This window comes from Bombus pascuorum, chromosome 1 (assembly GCF_905332965.1).
Source record: "Bombus pascuorum chromosome 1, iyBomPasc1.1, whole genome shotgun sequence".
Lineage (NCBI taxonomy): Eukaryota > Metazoa > Arthropoda > Insecta > Hymenoptera > Apidae > Bombus > Bombus pascuorum.
Window position 1 is genome coordinate 4027879 of NC_083488.1, and position 24615 is coordinate 4052493.

Here is a 24615-nt window from a genome sequence, read left to right on the forward strand (position 1 = left end):
CGCGCGTACGCGGCCACGGTATTTTTAAACGTTACGTATCTGTAAATTCGGTAAGGATATCAGTTACTTAAAAATATCTGAACGTATATAGTACCTTGTATCTCTGGCAATTAGCAAAACGCGTGTATCTTTTCTTTTTTATTCTTTTATTCTTGCGTAGTCCGGTATCGTTTTTCAAAGATACTCGCTTTACTCGTTCCCATTTAGTTTAATATTTGTCGACACCGCGGAAAACCTATAGGTAAACACGCTGTAACCATAAAGTCGTTTTCTCGATGTTGTTTCGTTTGGTGCAACCAAAATTTCTGAATTCCAGCGCAATAACAAGTGTAATAAATTGTTGAAAATATAAATCTCATAAAACTGTTGATTACAGTTTTATTACACAACAATCACCCCTATTATTCCGCAAGAAATAAGAGGACCAACGTGTTCGTGGTGTCGATTGTTATAATCGTAACGGGAATTTACGACTCCCGTTGACGCGCTTCAACGCGATCGCGTCTCCCAGGGACGAAAAAACAAGAACAATCCTTGAATTCGTTGTATGTTATTTATTTATTACGTTATTATTTATCCTCGATGATTTGAAATATTATTATTATTATTATCTTCATCGATATCATAGAACGATTCACGGTCGATAAACGAACGATCTAGTTGCAGCGTGTACGAGAATCACGCGGGTTTAGCTAGTAAATGACCCGCGATTTGCATGACACAACTACTCGAGACCTCGCTAATTTAAGACGATGCGTTACGTTCGAATGACCTTACGTGGCAGATCATTGAACTCGTTTTAACGTACGCTATTGTGCCACGAACGAATACGCTATTCTATCGAAAAAGTTTTACATAAAACGAAAGAACAGTTGTACGTTATTCTACTTAAAAAAATAGTCTTACGTAACACGGATGGAAATCTATACTTTTCCATCTAAGAAAAGTTTCATACAAAATGAACGAGAATTTGTACCGTTCTATCTAAAAGAGAAAAAATGTTTTACGTAAAACGAACGAAAATCTACGCTATCCTATCTAACAAACGTTTTATATCAGACGAACGAATGATTTGCTCTATCCTATAAATAAAATAAATCTTCTGGACAATCTCGACGAAGGATAACTCGCGAACAGACGTAATACAACTTTTCTAACAACGATCGTCTCGTTCGCGCGAGATATTTATAAACAACGAGTACGAACGTTAATGAAAATGTCTGGAATAACAATAAAGCTGGAACGATTCGATTCATAGCTTGACGATTTAACAAGTATTTCTAGAAAATCGACCTGGCATTTAATATTAGATTCTTAAGTCTGTGATTTATCTAACTGTGAATTTATCGTGTTTCGCGTTAGCCCGCTGTAAATTTAGTATCGCGTGATTTACGATATGGATTTAAGGAGAAATAAACCCGCGTCCAGAGAAAGCGCGTGTCTGGATCGAACAATTAAAAAAAAAACCTAGTCACGAGGATTAATGCGCCGTTCTGTTCCGACTTCTAAATTTACTGTCAACGTTCGCTCGATAACGACCCTTATATTACACCGGGTAGAACCATTCTGGTCCTCCGTATTACGCCATACGATCAAGATATTAGATTACGCGTATCGTGCAAGAGAGAAAAACTCGTAACAGCAGTTGGAAAATGTCCCAGAAGAGGAGGAGGAGGAGAAGTCGCGATTCCGCATCGATTTCGTTTTCCACCGATGATAGAATTCACCAGGACAGGGACGAAGCGATCCGTCTTCTGTTTATGACCGGTCGTTTTTCATGAAAGTACTCGAAAACTTTCGCGGTGATACAAAAACTACCGTATAACAACGAGCGATGGGTCTGACCAGGAGTTTCTCTATCTACTAGAGATCGGTTTCGCGTCGGATGGACGAATTAGAGGAGCCACGAAGCGATGCGACGCGTATTGGTGTCACGCGATCCGTGGCGCGAAAGTAAAATTGATAAATTCTTTTAAACCGAGATAATTTAAAACGTTTATTCGAAACCGTGTTTAAAGTATTTGAAGTGGAAGGCAGTTAACACGTTCGTCGCACGTCTATGCGACGGGTATACTTCCGTGGGGACCCCACTTCTTGTTCGAATTAATTAAATATACGATATTATAAATAAGATATACAACATAAAAATATTAAAAACACATTATACCATACTTTTTATTAATCTATATTCTGGATAATATATTACATTATTCTATATCGCATGGAATTCGTTAAAACATTCCAAACACATTTGGGGTGATTTTGGGCACTTGGAAAAATAGTTAGACTCCGTCATCGCTACTCTCCTCACTTTCAAATATATTTTCACGCTGTTTACCGAACATTTTGAGGATGAAAAAATCACCGATGTACGTCTCACAAGTATGCTTCTCGATTAAACGAAAGATCCGAGATATCTGCCATGAAATCCCTCGGAATACTCTAACTGGAAGGCTTATCGCTTTCTCCATTTCAGAGATAAATAATCTTTTCTTTACAATGAATCGAAGGCGATAAACAATGAATCGAAGGGGATAAACGACGAATTTCTGCTTGTCATTCTATTTACGTTCTGCGTACCGGCGGTCGGATTTGGGCCCCGCAGGAAACTTAGCCGAATCACGCTGGGCGACGAACGTGTTAAAGCCGCTAAAAGCTGTATCTTGCGAAAACTCACCTAACTACGTTTTTATATTATGTTTTTATAACGATATTGTGACGATTTAAATTGTAAACAAAGTCGGCAGTTGAACAAACGTTGGGGATCTTCCCAAACATTTTCAAAAGAAAGACCCCGATGTTTTTTCATCTCCGACGGATATAAATGTAGCGACTCAGAGAAGTCAGCATGAGTATGAGTATGAGTATGAGTTTGAGTTCGAGTTTGAGTTTGTATTGGAATACAACGATATTAGATACAGACAAAAATACTCTTATATAGACACCACATAAAAGATATAACTTAGAATAAACGAAGCTGGCACCCCGCTGGGGGTAGCCATCCACATGCTATATTTATTTTTATTTTTTTTTTTTCTCACCAATAATATATAACACTTTACCAAATGTTCTTCAGGACAAATTGTAAAAAAAAACCAAAATAAAAATAAAAAAAAAAAGAAAGAAAATATAGACACCTACACAGGCATTTGAACAGGACACTTACACAGGTCATACTCATTACTGTATAGAGAGTGGGGTTCAAAATATTTAAGGGATCATGGGTCACTACCTACAGTCAGTCTGAGAGTAACTGGCCAACTGTCAACAATCAATAAATTGTTAATTATACCATATCACTCACTTACATACATTTGGTTCTGTAGTTCTGTTTAATAAATATCACCGTAGTCTAATCGTAACGATACCATTCGTCGGTTGATGAATCTTCCAGGCTGATCTCCTAACGTTAAACTTGTTCGCATCGTGTGTCTTCAAGCGGATAAAAAATTACGATAATTATTATTCGCTTGTTTGCGAAGAGAGACGTTACAACCTTGTAAAAAGATTATTTATACGATATGGATGAATCATGTGGCCTGGTAAGTAGCAATGACGTGGCATTGGAAATTTTCACGGGCGAAAGCCAAAACTCATTAACGTCGCCTCGCGTTAATTTTTCGTCGACGACAGTTGATAGGCGTCGATCGATACGTCTCTTTCGTGAACGCAGGATCGACGATCGTTTTTCTTCTCCCTCGCTTACCTCGCTGATTAATCTCAAATTCAATGTCAAACGTAGCACGGCAGAGGGAAATACTTAAAAGTCCAATTAATTTCACCGAGAGAAAGGAAAAGGGAGAAAGAAAATTCTTTTTTCCCCTCCTTATCGAACAGCGAACTTTCAAACTGCATCGAACGTGCTACGATGGAACGATACTTACAAACGCTGCCAATCTGTTTTAACAAAAAAGAAAGAAGTGAAAAATTGAAAGAAAGAAGGGAAGCGACAGCTTGGAATAGAAAATAAAAAATCGTTTAATTCAAACCTGATCCAAACTCTAAAGATCTTACGTTTCATCCCGGACGACCCTAGCGAAGAGAGGAGAGCTTACTCGTGCAAACGATCGTTTGATATTCCAGTCACGCTCACACCGCTGGTATTTGAATCACTTTGTTACTGTCCGAGAAAGTTTCAGCCCGGGACCTTTAAATAAGCATGCCACTTCGCCCTCTTATTAAAGAGAAAGAAACGCTGTCTCATTTTTAATCCTTTTGTAACTAAAGATGACTATAGTCGGTCAACTTAATTGTAGTAAAAATTGTAAAGATGATTGTAGTCGTTCAGCGTCGTGCGATTTAATGTGGACAATTCATAATATACTAGAGCTAACTATTGTTATTCAACCATGCGCTTTCGCTGCATAAAAAAATAATTATGGATTGTACATTCAGTCTCGAGTGTAACTTGTATAATAAAGATGACCGTAATCGTTTAACACAGTCGATTCGTATTATACTGGAGCTGACTATTGTTACTCATCCAGGTGCTTTCACTACGTAAAAAGATGATTAAAGGCATTCAGTCTCAAGTGTATCTCGTATAATAAAGATGATTGTAATCGTTTAACACAGTCGATTCGTAATATACGGGAGCTGACTATTTTCATTCAACCGCGTACTTTCGCTGCATAAAAATATCGTTATAGTCGTTATAGTCGGTCTCCAGTGGTTGTTGTATAACGAAAATGACTAATCATTTAACATATAACGATTCGTGATATACTAGAGGTGACTATAGTCACCCAACTTTGTATTTTCGCTGTGTATAAAAAGCGATTATAGTCACTGCGCTACGTGTCTAAATATTTCTGAATATATGACTAGTCGGTCAATCGAAATAAATAAAAAAAAATGCCCAATAGTATTCAGATTATTTATTATTATGGCCAGATGGTCGATAGACGAGCGTAAACATCTAAAAGGAACGGTGAAGGACTATTAATCACGCCGGTCACGTCCATGACGTGGATCGCGTGTACATGACGTTATTGTGAAAGTAATTCCAGCGACCGTTGCCAAATTCGACCCATTTACCTCCACGGAAAAGGAATATTTTTTAAAGAAATTTTATTACGATCCCCCGTATAAATTTCGCCTCTCGGATATAACGAGATACGATTTTTTTATTCTCTGCTCTCATCTCCATTGATCATATTGTAAAGCGGCACGAATACGTATATCGTGAGGGGAAAGTAAAAACCGAGTCTCGAGATTATTGTTTCTTCGATTGCAGTCACTCGCGCGCTTCGTTGGGCAAGCGGAGAACGAGAGTTTGCGCGATCGACGCTCTAACGAAGTGGAAGGATATTTTATTCGTTGTTTCATCGGAGAAACAGTTCGTCAAACGAACGACGTCTTTTATATTCCATTCCAACCTGTTCTTTCATTTTATTTCGTTTCGTTTCATTTTATTTCATTCTATTGGATACGAAACTTCCGTTACATTGTACTCACAATTTTCTTTCTTCTTTTATGTGATCGAATTTCTTTTCTTTCAATTACAAGTCTCGTATCCGATAGCTTACGTGTTATTCGTGTTCTTATGATTCAAATTCTTATGATTTTCTCTTAATAATTCTTCATACCGAAGAATTTATCTTTCGCGTTAGAGGCTAGTGTCTTTTAGACGATTAATTAATAGCTGCGTTTCGAATTATATTTACAATTGTGTATCGTAATTGCACATAGTTTCATTCAGTTTGTTATTCTTGACTATTTATCTAGAATGTAATTTAAACAAATTTAGCAGGTTTGCGTAACAAATATTTAATCGTAAAGATGGTGATGAAATTAGGTCAACCGTAAGTGGAGTAGAGATTATGTAAAACTATGATAAGTAAAATTGCTTCGAGTTATATTAACTGCAAATTTCTCAGAAAGTTACGCAATTCCTAAGATCGGTCAGAGATTTCTCATTTGTCGATTATATTCAAACCTCGAGTCGTTTAGTAGCGTAGCGACTAAATTCGTCGAAATACTGCTCGACGATACGTTACTTACCAATCAATTAAAGATCACGTACGTCCACGGCGATACCTACTCGTCGCTAAATTAAATATCACGTACGTACAGCGTACGTGGACGGTATTGACCTATATAATAAATTCCAGAACTCAAATGTCAGACAACATAAGGCTGGAAACTCAATATACCCAGAAACATGTACTACCATGCATACTTATAGACATTTCTGTCGAATCGAGTTGCTGATATCGCGTAAAACCGACCAACCAAACTAAATAACGAGAGTCTGAGTACGAAGAGATAGCAAAATTTTGAATACAAGGTGTCTCGTTTAAACGAGATCATTGAAACATTACACATTACTGAAACAACATATTTACGATCCTACGAAAAGAAATCTTCTCAGCTTCTCAAAACTAAACTATCTTGAAGAGACGCGTGTAACGATAGGAAGATATTTTTACGAGATATTCAGGAATTATTCTCTTTACACCATTTCTAGACGCGATTTTTCATTCTCGGTGCAAAGGAACCAACGTCGAAGAACACAGTTGGTTCGAAAGGATCCTCGTACCACGCGTCTTCCTTCTTTCTCTTTCTCTGCAAGATCGCTTTCGACTAACGAAGATTTCTGCTTCTCGCGATCGCACGTCTCTGCTTGGCATTGATAGTGGCCACGTAAATTTTACAGCAGAGGTTCGGCCGTTATTCGCGAAAGCGCTACGAAACCTTCTACTCGTAGCGATACAACCAAGGAAGAGCGAACGTTGGTGGAAAACTAAGGCCAGCTTGATAGCGGTGTAAGTGGTAATTTCGCCCTGTGACGCAAAACCCACGGAATTATAAATACACCGAGTTTTAAAAGGTAAAAATGGAAACGTAACGCAGACCTGCTTCTTGATTCGGTAAATGCAAATTTGAAATTATTCGTGCCGCTATCAATGCCAAGCAGCGACGTGTAGGTTGTAACGCGATGTGTTTGCGAGTGCACGCGCGTAGGAAACGCGAACGGCCAAGGAATTTCTTCTTAGAGGAATTCTGCGCTCTCCTTCTTTTCACTTTTGATATTGTCGCGCTACAAATACCTTAATGAATGAACGCGATCCTACGAGAGTGAATTTCCTTCGAAATCGAGCGTTCTGCGCCAGATTCCATCGGGGTGACGAGTCGCGATATAGGTCAGAGCGAACGTCGTCTCTGGTTATCGAGATTCCATCGTGCACGAGAGAAAAACGGGGTAAAAGTGAAGGAAAAAAAGAAATGAGAAGAAAGAAAGAAACGAAGAGGAACAAAGAGGGGAGAGAGAGAGAGAGAAAGAAAAATTGCAAGACCGCGAGAAACGCGCGCAGACGTTTGCCAAACGAATTTTCGTTTCGCTTTGAAGCTTGTCACCCTTGATAAAATGGTCGGGGAGAGAGGGATCGATCCCGACGAGAAAGAATCTCGGCGTGTTGGGCGACTCTCGGACGATCGAGAGCCGGTAATCCGGAAATATTCGTGTCACATCTGTACCGGATACATCACTTTTCTTGGGTCACGCTCGCTGCGCCCGAAACGCCACTTCTCCCCGATGATTGCCCACCGGTGTCAGTGTTTCTCGTTCGATCGCTACCGCTATTCATAAAGATTATTTTCTCCCGGATATTCTTGGAAACTATCCGCTGAATGAACTTTGGAAAATTTCCTCCTTTATTCTTCGCGTATCGTCGTATTTAAGAGGAGATTCCAAGTCTTCGATCGGAGAAGATTCGAGAAGAGATCGAGAAGTTGCGGACGAGTTTTGACGAAATTTTCCTCGCTTTTATCCCATCTTCTGGTTTAATTTCGAGACTTTAATTCGTAAATTGGATACTTTGGTCACGCAATTTTTTTTCTTTTCCCTATCGTTTCCACGGCTAACGTTGTCCTCTCTGCAAATATACCTTTAATCAATTACCACGAAGTTAACGATAACGCGACATTGGAACAGGACAATTCCTACTAATACGAGATACACGTACGCCTGTTCGATTTACATATTTTCGTATTTCGCTTACACAAGTACCACGCAGAACGAGCTAATAATAATGTGAAAGATCCGTGCGACGTTCCACTGCGAGCCAAAGCACACTCTCGTGGAAAATAGCTAAAAATGGTAATTCCATATTTCAGAATCACTGCCCTGTAAAGAACAGAGAATCTGACTTATCGCGTTTCTCCTCCGCAGTCTTTGCTTTTCACTAAACTTCTCCTAATTCTACGACGCTGCAATCTTTATCTATCAACGTCGAACGTCGCGATTATTCGCAATTGACGAAACGTCAGCAGAAATGAATCTTTATCGTAGACTAATCGTCGAACAACGAATTGTTTCCTACAAACTCGATGAATATTCCACGACGAAAGAATCGAGAAACTACCCCGAATCATCCGTGAGATTGCTTGTTCTTGCAAACGAACACGTTCGGCCAATTAACGAACCCTCGCAGCCTCCTATCGAGGAAACGGGTCTCCGTCTTCGTGTCCAATTTTAGGCGAATGAGCTGTTGACCCGAAACGTTGCACGAGATTCGTTTCCGCGTCGTGAATCGACGCGAACTCCACGACCTGGAGCAGCCACTCGAGCGTGAAAGTCGTTCGCGAATAAAAAGTTGTCGCCGGCGTGAAAATACATGTGCAACGCGAGAATCCTAACGACCAACTAACCGGAAACGGCGAGTACCATTTTTCCTTCTTTCATTCTTCCATTTCTTGCGTATTCCTTTAACTTTTTCCTTTAACGCTCGCTCACGTTCTTAATATCAGCTCGACCATCAACTAGATATCGTTATTCCTATTGTCGTAACTCGATAGATATTATGCGTGAGATTTTCCAAAGTTACGAGTGACTGGATGTGCAGAGCGAATTTGGGAGATTGATCGACTGGTAGAGAACCGTGTTTTTCGTTCGTTTCTACTAGGAAACCTCCTATCTGCCTGTACGAGTCTTTAATCCGAGTATTTTATTGTCCGAATACCTAGATAGCTGTTGCAAAAGAAATATTCAACGTTAGGGTACGAGAGTTAGTGTGGTTGATTAAACAATTTTGGTTACTCGTGATAGCCATTACAAACGATTAAAATTTTTAAAAACGATCGATTACGGATAATTGTTATCGACGAGAGAAATTTAATTTTAATTATACCGATATAAAAGAATTTTGTATTTTTTCCTTGCCGGTAACTATTATCGGTGGCAAACATTTTTCCTGCACACATTCGACTATCATAAAAGATATAACTTAGAAAACACGAAATTGGCACCCCGTTGGGGGTAGCCACCCACATGCTATATTTATTTTTATTTTATTTTTTTTATTACCAATGAGATATAACACTTCTCCAAATGTCCTGCAGAACAAATTGTAAAAACTAAAATAAACTATAAAAAAAAAACATTCGACTATTGTCGATTGTTGTTAACGTTACTCGCAATTAGTTTATATACTTATTTACAATATAAAAAGAATTAATTATGAAATTTTTATGTTTTATCGAGCAACAGGATGCTATGAAAATATATGAAAAGAAGAATAGAGTGAAAAATATTATCGTATAGTGTTCGTAGTAAAGATATTGTACTAAACTATATTTTTGATTTTATCCTTTCTTTCATATATCTTCATAGCGATTTTTTGCTCAATAAAATATACAAGTTTTCTGCGTTGTCGACAAATACCGTTTATCAGTGCCGTTAACGACGATCGACGTATTGTACATCGAACGTAGTCAGAAAAAATGTTTGTCGTCGATATTGGTCAGCGGTAACCAGAGAAAAATTCTTCGCCATCGATAGTGGTTATCGGTAACGAAAACAAAATTTGGGCCATCGATAATGGTCACTGGGAAGCAGAAAAAATTCCGGTCATTTATATCGATTACTGGCAACCGAAATGAAATTCCTGTCGTCGATAACGTTTATTGGTAGCCAAAAAACATTTTAATCGTTCATAATGGTTATTCGCAATCGGAACAATCGAAAATTATTATTTTTTGGAAAGTTTCTTTCAGATTCATCGGTAACTAGTTTCCATTTAGATGAGAATCAATTTCTACTCAACCACTGGCTCTAAAAATATTTAAAGCAACTGTTACTTCGGATCTCAGTCGTTGACAAGTAAGAGCGCATTTATTTGCCAAACAACTGCGTTATTTAATTTTATTTTATAACAAATTACGTTAAATAATAAATATAAATAAATAAAAATATATATGTGGGGTTATCGTTAAGACTTGGGTTAGGGGCATGTAACGAATCTTCAACCGAATTATTCATCGTCGTCACGCTATCGAGGTAGCGTTTATTAACACAAGTATTGATGTTACAAGATTGGCAAGTGGCCGCGGTAATTAGACACTAATGACAAGGACCTTAGGTTTGATAACGAATCCGCGGTCTACGGGATAACGGATGTACTTTGCTGCAAAGTCCAAGTCGAACTCGACTTACTTCTCGCGATACAAGGATTACTTGACGAACTCTTTATTGAAACGTGGATTATTCACCGATAGTACAGACACTAGATAACCGACTAACGAGACTGCAAGAAAGGGAATGACTTTCCGTCACGATGACGCTGCAGAGGAAAACTATGACGGGGTGTGCCTAAGGGCACGAGATCATCGGATTCGTCGAGGGAAGCCTCCGCTCGGAAGGTGAGGGAAATGGACGTTGCTGTTAATTGGTTAATTTCTATGTTGGTGGTTAAAAAAGGATGTCCTACAGGACAAATTATAAAAACCAAAATAAACTATAAAAAGAAAAAAAAACAAGAATGAAAAACACAAAAAACTGTAAAAACTACGACACATAATATAGCATGGTTACGTCGTATCGTCGCGTATCGGTACCTTTGTCTAATTCATAGTTTAAGTGAATTACATTCGATGTATAAAAAACATAATCTTGGCTTAAATAAACACAAAAAGAAACAATAATTCCACGCGCAAAGATAAGCGAGGAAAGGAAGAAAAGGAAGAGCGCTGTTTTAACTTTAAACAAACTTTAAATTGTAAACACAAGGATTCCTAGCAACTTGATGGAAGCGTATCCTTCATCTATCGCGCATTGCATAGAGCAACGAACTTCGACAAGCATCGTAACTATGAGAATTGTATTCAGCAGCTAATAAGCGCCAAGCAAACGACGGATAACGCTCGACAAGTTTCTCAAACAGCTATCACGTAGTTTACAAAACCAGTGGTTCGTAAGAAACGAACAAACATCAGAATCGTTTGAGACGAACCGACGATGAAGATTTCTCATCCTCTGTGCAACGTTCCCAGCCGATTTTTCTTACGAAAAATTGCAATTGCCGAAGCGATCGTGGCAAGCGTATTCCGCTGTCCTAATAAGAAAATCACGTATTATGAAATGTGTAACAGTTACATTACGAACGAGACGATCCGCACAAATGTCTCTCCGCTTTCGTAACTCGTCCGAGCTTCTTATTTACCTTCCATTAGTTGACCAAAAGAAAAAAAGAAAAAGAAAGAAAGGAAGAGAAAAATAAGAACGGAAGCGGAAAGAGAAAGAGGAAAGGGAAAGTAGGAAGAACGAAGAGGAGCGCGTTATAATTAGAACGAACAGCCGTACTAAATGGGAGTAATTAACGGAGCAAAAGATTCACGTCCGTTCGACGAAAGGATGAATGAAACGGCATTGCCTTCGACGCTGTGCTTTTCGAACCTGCTTCTCATTTTCTATAAATATTTCTCATCGATGTAAAAGCGTGCACTGTGGCGGCGTACAGCGAACGCTCTCTCTCTCTCTCTCTTTTAAAAACGGCGCTGATTTATTTTTCGTGCAGCGCGAACGAGATTAATCGGCGCCTAACTGCACGCCGAGATATCGGTCGTTGAAAGAGCCGATGTAGAACCGTCTTTACGTAATAAATGGAGCAACTGTTGATCGCGGAACGATTGCCAGCCAGAGGGTTTTTCCCTCGTTAGAAATTTATATAACACTTTTCTCTCCCTTTCTCTCTCTTTTTTTGCCAGTTTTTCTTGATCTTCACAGTTACCAGTTATTCCGGTGACAAATTGCGAAATCGATTATTCGAAGATTTAAGAGAAACGTTTGGCTGGTCGGTGCTTACACAGTGGAGATTTTGCATTTGGAGTTTTCACGGAGACGAAGGATAGGGAAAGATACAGTGGACAGTGAAATTTTATTGCATCCAACGACGAGTTTGTTCCACTCTTTTCGGTGTATGGAAGAGCGTAAAAGTCGCTTAAGGACTGGATTCTAAAGGTTCGTAGTCGAAAGACACAGATTCAGAGAAATGGGACGAAGAAACGACGATTCGTTGATCGGGTCGATTTTATGTGGAAGCAAAGACTACGCTCTTAACGTGCACTTTGAGGAATTTCTACTCTATCAACTTCTAACTCCTCTGATTATCCATTGAAGTTTCGCAAAGGATGATTCGATTGACAGATTGCTTAAAGAACCTCACGCGTAAATTAGAGAACTTCGCGAATCAATTAGAACTTCGCCAGCAACTGGAACGTAATGCCAAAGACTGGCGTAAGAACAGGGAATTATTAACAGGGGAACGTATACTCGCGCACAGTGCTATAGCGTACAAACGTACAGACGCCTTGGCGGATAAATTTTAGGATAACGAAACGAAATAAACTAGAGGATATAAAGTTAATGCAGCAGTCCTTAACTGGTAATCCGCAGACGCCAGTGGAGCCACAAAGTCCTCGCACGTGAAATACCGTCGTATTATCCGACTAAAGGATATTTAGTACACGTGTTTATTTATTCGTACGTATTGTAATATAAATCTTTCCTCTTCAAAGTTCAAGCTTCTTAAGCTTCGAGTGCACGCAGTCTTTTTTATATTTTTTGCTGTTTAAAAAGATGCCTGAAAATTCGTTGAATACGTTGAATTTGTTGTTAGATCGTATCGCTATGGAGCAATTTTTAACACTACGCGTTACTTGATTTTTTAAGATTTTTTAACATTTAAACGAAACGAGATTTAAAGAAGAATACGAGGAAAATGAAAAGGTACTGAATATTATTGGTCACGATACATCTGGTCATAATATAAAAATACGATGCACGGTTAAGGACGTGATCTTTGTATTTTCTTTACGACAACTGCAGCAATAGAATCGCTGTATCAGAGCTAGATACACAAATAGGTATGGCATTGTTTCTCCGTCGATTTATCGACTGCTGACAATCAATAATTGGCGATAATTTCCAGCTCTGGTTTCCTAGGTAGAGCGCGAATTAATCTCGACGACCTCCGTCGATTAATCAACTGCGATTCCACAGACGAAGGAAGATAAATTGCTTCGCCTTTCAAGTGGCCTCTTCTCTGTGCTATCGCGCCGCCTTCTATTCCTCTGGTCTTTTCCTGCAACCGACTTCCTTGGTGAAAAGAAAAAAAAGGGAGGGGGAAAGAAAAGAAGAATATCGCGAAATTGAAAGAAGATCAAATCACTGTGAAGAAAGTTACGGTCGTAGGAAGAAGATCGCGATGGAAGAAAAAATCACGGCGAAAGGAAGGAATCTTCGGAAACTTTTTAGAGAAGGAAAGTTGTTTCGTTAAAACGAAAAAAAGAAAATAGGAAAGGGAAAGAGTCGAGAGACGATGGCAAAAAGGTTGCTTAGAAATTTTATTTTGGAAAATTCCTCGTCGCTGTTCGTGAAAAGAGAAGACGCGATAAAAAGTGCTGGAGGATAAAAGTGACTTTAGACACTCGTTTCGCCCGCGGGAAAAACTCCTAATGAACTAATCCTGTCTCTCCGGTAACGCTATGCCTGGAGGAAACTTCTTTCGCTTTTTACCTTTGTAGAGGAAACTTTTATAAAAACAGTTTTAAACAAAACCAAAGAGAGAGAAAGAGAGAGAGACTGTCTAAAACGAAGACCTCATCGTGGAAAGTCGCATGGGAAATTCTACTCCGCTAGGAAAAAACGAAATTCGAAACGAAAGTTGAAAACAAATATAATGGTACACTATGTTTCACGAGAACTTCAAGGAAACAAGAATATACATCTCGAAGAAAGCGAAGAAGAGGAAAATACTCTTCAGGACTCTATCTTGAATCTATCGAATTTCTAACTTGACAGCAGATTTTTATGCAAATTCACGTTTTTGAGAATATAACTAAACAGAAGCTCGGTAGAAAATTGTTTCATCAATCAACTAATACAGAAAGCGTCGCACTTTCAATATTTCATATATTTTCTCACCTTTTGTGTAGATTTTCTAAAACGATGCACTATCAAATTTCCCATAAATGTACGAAAGTCTATTAATCATGGTCTCTTAATAAACATTCGACCTACGATACACGATGTTGAGTACAAATAAAAAAATATATGTTAGAACCCTGTACAATGATATTATACGGTGATGTTATGTAACATAATAGCGGAGGCTAACATTAGATCGTCCCAAAAGTTTCTTTCATTTAGTAACACGTGTAATTTTCGAAAATTTTGGACAAACGCGGACAGATAGACAAAAGAACAAATCGTAGACGAACGAATACCGTTTGATTCTCGTAAAAATTCGCATTTGGAGGAGAGTACGAATTTCGCAGCCCCTTTTTTAATGTGACCACGACTTCCTCTTTGAACAGCACACGAACGAAAATGTTGGTCGATCGAACGTGGACGAATCGTGGAATATCCTTTAGTTTTTGAAGAATCCGCACTCGGTGAATGCCGAGTTCGGTTGGTTCGACTGCTCGTTTCCTCGATTCCTCGCCGTTTCCTTGATCCTAAACCACGATCTATAAAATATCGACTGTCTTCGAGTCGAGAAGGATCAACGTCTAGCTATGTAGGTCGGCGATCATCAGCCGTACTTGTACGGATTATACTTCATACCTTTTGCCTTTAGAAGATGCTATCCCGCGCCTTTGATGCCTCGTTCCTGTATTCTTGGAAGCGTTCGTCATTGTACCGTGCGATTTCATTTTTATGGCTCTCCACCGGGACGACGTTTTTAATGCTCCACGCTACTGCTCTTCCTCCTCTCCTCTCTTTCTCTTTTCCTCTCGCTCTCATTCTCTCTCTCTCTTTTATATTTCTCCTTCGCTTTATCTTACCTCCTAAAGACAGACTTTTATGGCTAGAGCACTCGTTGCCTCGATGCATTATGACGACAAGTAAACGATGCACGGTGTATTCAGCTATATAATTAGGTTGAATTTATACCTTTACTAAAGTTTTACTAGCTTTTTTTCACGAGATCATCAAACGTCGTTATGTCACATCTTCGGTGACTCGCCAAGGTATTGCAACATTTAGGAAAATCTTGATGTACATATTGTATAAAACGCTTTGAAATCTCACTGACCCTGTAACGAGGCACGAAGATGCTGATTAGGTATACAAATTGAAACATTTCTCAAAATCTATATATATATACATATATGTATATGTATGTATGTAGAATAAAGAAATAAGAAACGTGACTTATCAATGATAAGTTATCATGTTCCTGCTTAGTGGTCTACGAATGAAAGTAACGACTAGGCTGCGAATATTTGTACAAACTCTATGTCTACATCTTTACAGATATTATTGAAAGCTGTAATATGGATAAAAAATTGTTCTATCCATTAAATACATATATATGAAGAACGCTATATGTACTAACACATTGCTACGTGTTTACATGTTATGCGCATTCTGTGCATTTGTGTATCTCCAAATTGTCCACGAACGCATGAAAATCTGCAGTCTAGTGGTAACAGTTGTCCTTTTAAGGAAACGTAAACAAACTCTCTACGTAGCTTAATATTTACAATTTAACTAAATTTAGATCATAAAATTATTGGAATACGAAAAGAGGTTTTAACAAAACGAGTATCAAAGAATCGTCCTGCTGTGATAAAATATAGTATGGTATATAGTATAGTAAATATAGTATAGGGTGTGTTTTTGTTTAAGAACATTAAGCATCACGATGATTTAATAACGTTATGATTTATCTTCGCAGAGATTTCATAATAGATTGAAATTATGGTAGCCTTATTTGTTTGCCGTGTACCCGTCTAAGTTATTCCGCGGTCACACGCAGCACGCGAGCCTAATTTCGCGTGACCAATGAGAAGCATGCACGGCACGAAGCTTTAATTTAGCTAACGCAATTGCCCGATTAAGAAACTCCCCTGAACCGTTTCACTTTCCACTTTTTCGATCGACCAATATTATCTCTGAATAATATAATCGCTACAAGCCTGTTGAAAGCCCTTTCCCTCGATCGTGTTGCTTGGAGATTTAACGTCATCCCGATGTTCGTTGCCGGGAATTCTTATTCTCGCAGGTTTTCATCCTGACAGTGATTTTCTGCAAAGTAGTTTACCGTACCGGGAATTTTATATTAGATTTCTGACGAAGTGCATTTACCTTGTCCTGATTTTCCTTGTATCTTTACTTCTGCACGGTTCCATTTTTATTATTTTATCTTCTACCGTATCTTAAAAGTTTGATGAAATCTCTGAATTCAACTTAATTTTATCCTATACACGATTTACCTAAAAAACAAATTACAAAACACAATATATAGTGATAAAGTAGAAAAAGTTACTACTTTATCGATCGATCAATTAGAGGTTAAATGTTAAAAATTCGTTAATAATTTACAAAGAGTAGAAAAGGAAAATATAGAACAAGAATTATGCGACAATAGAATCTTAAGTCGTCTTGGTCGACAATAAATAATAATTTTTAGTTCTTGGATCAAAGATTTAGTAAACACATAGTAGATGAGAGTCGGTTATTTTGATGGTAACGTATTTTACGATGCACTCTATAAAATCGACATTTTAGTGCGCTATTTCCTGCGCAGTTATATTTTCTTCCACTTCCGGTGGAGTTCTAGGTCAGCTTGCAGCCAGTTCCATTAGAATTTTAATTTGCTTATCTTTCCCAGAAATAACTTCCACGAACATTTCGATAATATTCGATAGCTACAATTAGATTCAGTCTAAGAAAATACTACTTTGGTAAATGTCTCAAAGGAATCTCAAATGAACAGTTTCAATAATGGAAGTAATAATCGTAATATGAAAGTATGGAAGCAATAACGATCGAACAGACGAAACGGAAATAGACTCGCGTAGTAGTATGCAGCGTAGCAAGTCAGACGAACAGACGTTTCCGACAGTACACACGGAAAACTACGGCCAACTTGTCCCGAAGAATACTTTCGGATGGAATCCAGGCCAGAAAAAAGTTCCAATTACCTCGTTGTTCGTTTTTCTCTCGCTTCCTGCGCGCAACCAAACTGCAAATGTCACTTTTTTCATTCTTTCGTTTCTGATCGCCTTGTACGAATCCCACCCGTATTCAAAGATGCGATTAATTTTCTCAATTATGCCTCATATAGAAACGTGTCATTTCAGATTAACAGGTTAATATAAAATTATAAGAATATGTTGTACGCATAGTGCAAGCGAAGTGCAGATAAACGCTAGGTGCGACGACAATGGCGACATCTCTATTTTAAGCGTCGAGAGTAAAAAGGAAAAATTAATAACGACACATGACGGTTGGCAAATTGTTGTTTTGAAACTTGATACTAGCTGCACGAAAACACGTGAATAAAGGGAGTGGTTTCGAGAAGAGAGTGGAGTTGGAAAGATACGTTTTAGTTTTGACAGATAGTTTGGACATTTGAATAATTGCGCGCTTCTCGACCAGTCACGTGGTAATTGTTTCAAAGTACATTCGCATACAACCTATATTTTCATTTAACTTATTTCAATTTATCATAATTCAACTTATCATATTAGATTACTGAAGTTTGGTGTATTTAATTTAATTTTATACCTTACATTCTCCGTGATAGATATTAATCGTATAATTGCGTGAAGTTAAAAATTCTAAAATCATCTAATACTAAATTGTTACGATTCCAAATAACCTAATGATATCAATTAATATCAGTTTCTAAACGTGAATTTTAAATTAAAGTCCATAAATCGCTACTGGCAATTACTCAAAATGTTAACGCGTCAAGGTCTCAGCGCCTCATCCGATGTCAAACCTTTCAAACTCTCAAGGCAAAAGTTCGAAGGACCTCCGTGCAACCGCGCGACCATACTGCTCGAAAAGCCGCGCGAACGAAAGAGACGCAACGAAAAAGGAAACAACAGCGAAACACGATCTTGGAAGCATCGTTCGAGTTCGATACGCTTCGAAATATATCGTTGTCAAAATAATGATACGCGAGAAGACATGCCGCAATAGCATATTTGCGTCGAAAACTTGGTTAAGAGCAGATTTTATATAATATCGCTTCCTTTGTAAATTTGTCTGATCAAAGAAGATTATTTATTAACAATTAGAATAACGACTTAATTCATCTTCTCCGGTTAACAAATTAAACATATAAATGACTATAAATTATAAATTGATTTCAAAAAGAATTGTACGAATAACTTTAAACGAATAAAAATTAAAACATACATTTTTTTTATAACAAAGTTGCGTCATCTATTCTAGTTATTTTACGGCGAAATAATAACCTAAATGTAATTTACGTAAAAAAAAATTTCTTTCAACTTTTCAATGCAAATACGCGTACAGTGACTTACGAAAGTGTATAAACATTTACCATAGTAAAACTTTCATATATGCATTACGTGTGTTATATAAATACTTTTATGACCGCTGCAAAATATATGCTTGCACTAAATATCTTATAGTTTCTATATAGATTTTCAAACTTGTTTCATATTTGTCCAATATAACACACGCAATATACACATAACAGTTCTCTATGATTAAGTGTTCAAATACTTTCACTAACCACCGTATTTAGTCTCAAAGTCAAATGGCAATGCAGTTTTGATCTGAAAGTGGTTGACAAGGCACCGAATTTTAAGATTGTCCCTTCGCAAAACTCTTATATTTCTTTTATTTATATATCATGTGTATTGTGTATATACTCACAGTTTAGTAAGATTGACTGTGGATGGAAGTACAGTGACATCGAGAGGTTCCAGGATGGACAGGAATCCAGCCCCGCGGCAGGAGAACTCCCGTCCGTCGGCAGTGACGTTGCAAGATTCCAGGAGACCGGGTCCACTAGAGGAACCTGGCTGTTCCTCGGCGGAGCAAATCCGGCAGAGGAACATCGCCAATATGACAGCAGCAGTGGTGATGCCGCGGCTGGACTGCGTGTACATGCCGGCCAGCTTCTCTTCCTTCCTTCTGCCGGAATCGCCGCGCCCAGGACACGTTTCACTTCACTGCATTATATTTGTCAGACTGCATTATTACATTTATCACATCGGGACCACGATCCCCTTGACGCGCGAAAAGACAAACACAACGACACGGCATACAGAGAAGCGTAAGTACGCGCGGCGTGTTGAGGAGCTTACGTTAGTTGTGTTTAAGCTCGTGAAACGGATAACACGCGCGAACACTTGCCCCAGGACAAAATTACAAACGAATAAACCGTACAACACGGCGTACGTTTACCGACTGATAGCGCGCGTACGTGCGTAACTGAACCAATCCGCCCTCTTGTTGGAAGTGCTTCCCCCACCATCACCGCGCTCGCCGCCTCGAGCCAATCAACTTTCTCCGCAAAATGCCGCTACCGATACTATTCGAGTTGTAATAGACTCGCGGCAATCGGCACTTCGTGATCTCCCGTATATAGAGATCCGATCGATTTTCTTCTTTTATTTCGTCTCTTTTAGATTCAGGATGATTGAATAGCCGATTGAGAATGTCTCGATGATCGGATGTTGACCTGGTGATGGCAGAATAGAAAGAGTAAGATCGTATACCGCGTAGTATTTTTTCGGAGAATATATAATTAGTAGGCCGCGGATTTGTATGCATTTATATATAAAAGCGTACTCAACGCGTTAAAGATTTTATTAAATATGTAAATAGTATTAATAAGCGGATTTAATAGATTTAAAGGGAAAAAAGGAGTTACATTGTACGTATTTCTTTCCGCTGCATATGATAAATAATGTTCGAAGAATAAAATTTAAATTATATATATCCGAATAAAATCAAATATAAAAGTGTTAGTCGTTATCAAAAGATAAGATACAATATGCGAATATGGGCAATAGATATCATAAATTGTGAAATTTAAAAATGTTTATAGATGAAAGCATAATTTCATTCAATGCTTTTTTAATAATCTTTACGTACTTCTTATAGATTATTTTTGTATTTTCTATATAATAATTTATTTTGTTTTTGAGTTTTTACTAAAGACTCATAAAAAATGTATGGTATGCCCTCTCTACGTTATACATCAAAACATGCAGAGATAGCAATCGATAATTTCAATTAGTTTCCCTCCATGGATAAATAAAATGTCTAAAAAGTTTTTAACATTTAATAACACGAATATATATTTTTTTTTTTTCATGAGAACATAAATGTTTACTTTCTTAATATCTGTTATCCAAAACATAATACTGTTGTGTGATAATGTAAATCATGTTCTATTTGTAAAATGAGTAAAGATTATAAAAAAAAAGTAACATAATGTATGAGTCGTTGAGGTAGTAAATAGAGTTCGATTTATTTTCGAGATATATCGCAATAGCGAGTGTCAAAGTGTGAATAGGAAGGGATTAGTGTCATCTATGTACTTCATTTACAAATGGAATCAATTATACAAAATACGCAGCCAATTGTGCCATCTTATCTTTCGGTGGACGGGGTTTACCCCGACTACGGCCTTTAGCGTGACCACGGCCACGAGTTGTAACCGGTTTTGAGGCGACTGCACGATGCTTTTCCACAAGAGCCATGAAAGCTGGTGTGCAAAAAACGCAACCGGTCATCTCCGTAGCTTCATTGGGAAGCTTGCTTTTTTCCTATCATTGAAACCAAAAAAAAAAAAAATTCACTTTAATATTCTTCGAATATAAATGACTTTTCCAATTAAAATGTAACGTTTAAGTTTGATTGTTCTTTACCTGTTTATATTCTACGGTAACTAATTGAGCCCCACAGTCGCACACCTCAGTATCAACCGTCACTTTGTGGGCATTTTCGAATAAATGAATAATAACGTCACAACGATTGCACACAAGTTTCCATTTTGGTGCAGCCGAAGGATCGAGGACGAGTATACCGGCATTACACTCTAAACAACTCGATAAACCATTAGAATTCATGCCATGTGGACAGGTCGGGTGTGTGCAAGAATTGCAACCACTCATTCCCTTTTTCATATCTCTGGAATTCATGATTCATGCACTAGTTAGTACGTATTTAAACAATATGAGATTGAATGTGTTTTCTATATCCTATTTGTTCGCAAGAACAAAATTACCTAAATGGGGGATTATTGTAACAATATGGACAAAATGTATAACTTTTTCCCCGTGCACCAGTGGACCATGAGAGTAATTCGAAATCGTCTAATGGACACTTTAATTCTTTATAAATTCGAATATTCCCGTTTTGTGGGAGATTGTACGTTTCGTTGCAATGTGCGCAGTGCATTCTTGACGGTTTTGTTTGTATATATTTCATGTAACGTCGACATTTTCCACATCTGAATATAAGAAAGTATTGTGAATAAAGGAAAATGATAAATATTTAAGTAATCATATATATTTACTGGAATGTAAAATATACCTGGAGTGAGCTTTTCCTGATGCAGAAAGAGGAGAAAATGAAACTTCAAACAACTGATCCATCGCTTCGATACTTTTTACAAAATAATGAAATTTTTGTTTGAAAATTTCAACGGTATGTTGTAACACAGCGTGAAAGTCTGCTCTACCTAAAGCTATTAGATTTAATTGCTCCTCTACTGCGGATCTCATCGTAGGTAGAACTAGCTCAGGATCTATCTAATATTAATACAAACATATTACTAGAAATAACTTATTATTCCTTATATATGTAACAAGCTACATACTTTTTGATATCCGTGAACTAACACAATTCCTAAAGATGTCGGAACTAATTTTCTGCCAGTTGCTACATTAACATAATTTCGCATACATATATTGTTTATATGTACTGGAATAGAAGCATCAGTTCCAATACCGTGTTTTTCCATAAGTGATATTAATTCAGATTCTGTCAAATAATCTGGAGGTTGTGTATAACATTCGACTAACTTCGTCTACAAAAATTATAAAATACAGTTATAAATTATTTGATTAAAGTATTTTCACTCTTCATTTTCTACATTTACTACCTCTTGTATATTGACTTTTTCACCCGGTGTAAATCTGGGTAGAGTATCGTTGCTTCCAAGTGCTTGCCATGTAAGTATGTTAGTATATCCAGGATCTATTGAACTATGACCATTCGCCGTAAACACTTCCATTCCTATTTCAAACTTAACCGTGGTACTCAAATATTTACAATCGTGAGCCAGCTGCAAAATATTAAATATTTAAGCCCTCTGAAGTAAATAAAAATTGATATATAAGATATTCAATTAGGAATACATATTTACAGTGGCTATAAAATGTCGAGTTATATAATCATATAATCTCCATGTATCACCATCGAGATCGTTTCGGGTAGCATGTTTCATTGGAGTAATAGGAGGATGGTCTCCAACATTAAGCCCTTTTTTCGGTCTATTAATGCCCGTTGCTAATATTTTACGAACTTGATCGCCCCAATCGGGATTGTTCTGCTGTTGCTTCAATGCTGCACTAAATGTAGATACTTTTGCATACATATGAGTAAAATATAAATAAATTTTGAAGTTGCTTTTGACTTACAGCAAATCGAAATTTTCTGGGTATAATGTTGTCTCAGTTCGAGGATAACTTATGTACCCTTGAGTATAAAGACGTTCTGCAATCTGCATAGCGTGATGGGGACCCATTCCTAAACCCGAACTTGCTATTCTCATTAACTCTACTGTATTTAAAGCTATAGGTCGCGATTTCGTCTTTTCTGTACTTTCTACGCTTATAACCCTAGAATAATTAATTAGATAAACATCGTTACATTATTTTAATATTAACACAAAGTATTCGTACATACAGATATCTAAAACTTACGTTGCTTGGTCATACTCTTTCACGTGACTCAGAAACATATTTGCTATCTCCTTGTCAAAAGATCGTACACGGCTCCAACTCAAAATAATGTCTTGGCCATCGGATGATTTAACTGTAACCTTCAATACATTCAAGTTTATCTTCTTCCTTAGAGGAATTATATTCTGATATATAAGGGAAAGTTATAAGCCAAGATAAGACACTTATTTTAATATTATACCTGTAGAACCCAGTAAGGATCTGGCTTAAATGTTTGAATTTCATCATGCCTTTGCACACAAAATCCTAACGTTGGTGTTTGACAAGGACCATAGGAAATAAGAGACACATCTAAATCTCCGTATTTACCCTATGAAAAAGAAAAGGAAATATTAAATTAATATATGATATGAATAGTAAAAGTTGCTTTAATATTATTCTACCTGAAAAAATTTTGTCTGGAACCTTGTGAAAGCACAACCAATTCGTAGATCTATTTCTTGTCGAGCGTCAACACTCTTTGCTTCATTTTCATTTGGCTTTATCAGATTTGTCAATGCAGCTTTTATGTCCTTCTCTGTAATAGCAGAAAACCTTGCCCTCCAAATATCCTGTAACAAATATAATATTTATAAAATTTCATTACATTAGTATGAATAATTAGAATAAAATTAAGCAAACTTACATTTGGATTTAATCTCCTATTCATTCCTTGCTGGACTGCATGTATAACTTCAAAACAGATATTTTCACCTTCTTTGTCACAATCTAGCCATAATATTAAATAATCACAATGAGCTCCTTCCTTAGCCAAAAGGTAAGGGATTTTCAATCTAGGAACTGCTTCCTTTTTTTCAGTTGGGCATGAAAATAACTCTGCCTTAAACATAACAAGTAGTACGTTACTAATACAATAAAATAATATAATAAAATATAATGGCAAGACTAAGACTCTAAATTTTTTACTTACAGGATCAACCTTATCCCAGTTATTATATTTGCCAATAAAATCTAATGTCATAACATGACCAAAGACAGAAGTCATTTTAAAATTTATAGTCTCAGATCTGAATTGACCTATCCATTCGTGTATTGAACAAGATCCATTTAAACCTAAATTTTTTTTTATTAAAAAGTGCATTATGAAATACAGGTATCTATGAATCATGGTATTGTATATTTCATCTTTTTAATTTAAAATATTTATCATAAAATTATATCTATGTATTAAATTTCAAAAAAACATAACCTACCTTTCCGAGATGTACACCGACCATTACTTAAAATATTGGCTAACGAAGCTGCCAAAGATGGTTTTTCAGCCACCATTAAAGCCGTCTTCATTTTTGTAGAATATTTTATCTCTATATTTGTTTTTACAAGAAAATATTATATTAGCTTTAACTAAGAGATTCTGACATCATACATTTGGAAGTGCTTAATATGCGACACTGTACGCATGACATGATATTTATTTCAAAATATTTTGATAATTGTTACATTATGTTTTAAGTTAACTATTTTTATTTTATAACTTCGTTTCTTTTCAGTTACAAATAAAGTTGCGGTTTCTAAACAATAATTAAAATAACGAGCATAAGCAAACATATAATAATACTTTTTTTATAATGTAAAGTGAAGTTATCA

At 37.1% G+C, this 24615-nt stretch overlaps 2 protein-coding genes across 9 annotated transcripts in view; both read right to left on the bottom strand.

Annotated features, from left to right (window-relative positions):
• The window catches only part of LOC132912784 (lutropin-choriogonadotropic hormone receptor), a 47613-nt gene extending 27239 nt beyond the window's left edge, over window positions 1-20374 (bottom strand). For 6 of the 7 annotated variants that reach the window (XM_060970570.1, XM_060970542.1, XM_060970534.1 and 3 more), the window contains exon 1: window positions 18923-20374. In XM_060970570.1, coding sequence (XP_060826553.1) covers window positions 18923-19158 — 236 coding nt within the window. In that variant the 5' untranslated portion in view covers window positions 19159-20374. The remainder of the gene's footprint in view (window positions 1-18922) is intronic. The other variant, XM_060970524.1, reaches the window with a different exon arrangement.
• A 129-nt stretch (window positions 20375-20503) lies between these two features.
• Window positions 20504-24615, bottom strand: LOC132912984 (DNA topoisomerase 3-beta-1). Of its 2 annotated transcripts, XM_060970864.1 has the most exons (14): window positions 24222-24615; window positions 23939-24081; window positions 23654-23848; window positions 23412-23579; window positions 23210-23338; window positions 22990-23108; window positions 22705-22905; window positions 22431-22635; window positions 22167-22349; window positions 21882-22091; window positions 21596-21813; window positions 21288-21512; window positions 20929-21190; window positions 20504-20826 (listed from the first exon to the last, which is right to left on the bottom strand). In XM_060970864.1, the coding sequence occupies exons 1-14, from the start codon at window positions 24310-24312 to the stop codon at window positions 20620-20622; spliced, it is 2556 nt and encodes an 851-aa protein (XP_060826847.1). In that variant the 5' UTR covers window positions 24313-24615; the 3' UTR covers window positions 20504-20619. The 2 variants fall into 2 exon arrangements, with proteins under 2 accessions (XP_060826847.1, XP_060826856.1); XM_060970873.1 differs by lacking the exon at window positions 24222-24615 and having other exon boundaries at window positions 23654-23844; window positions 23939-24080.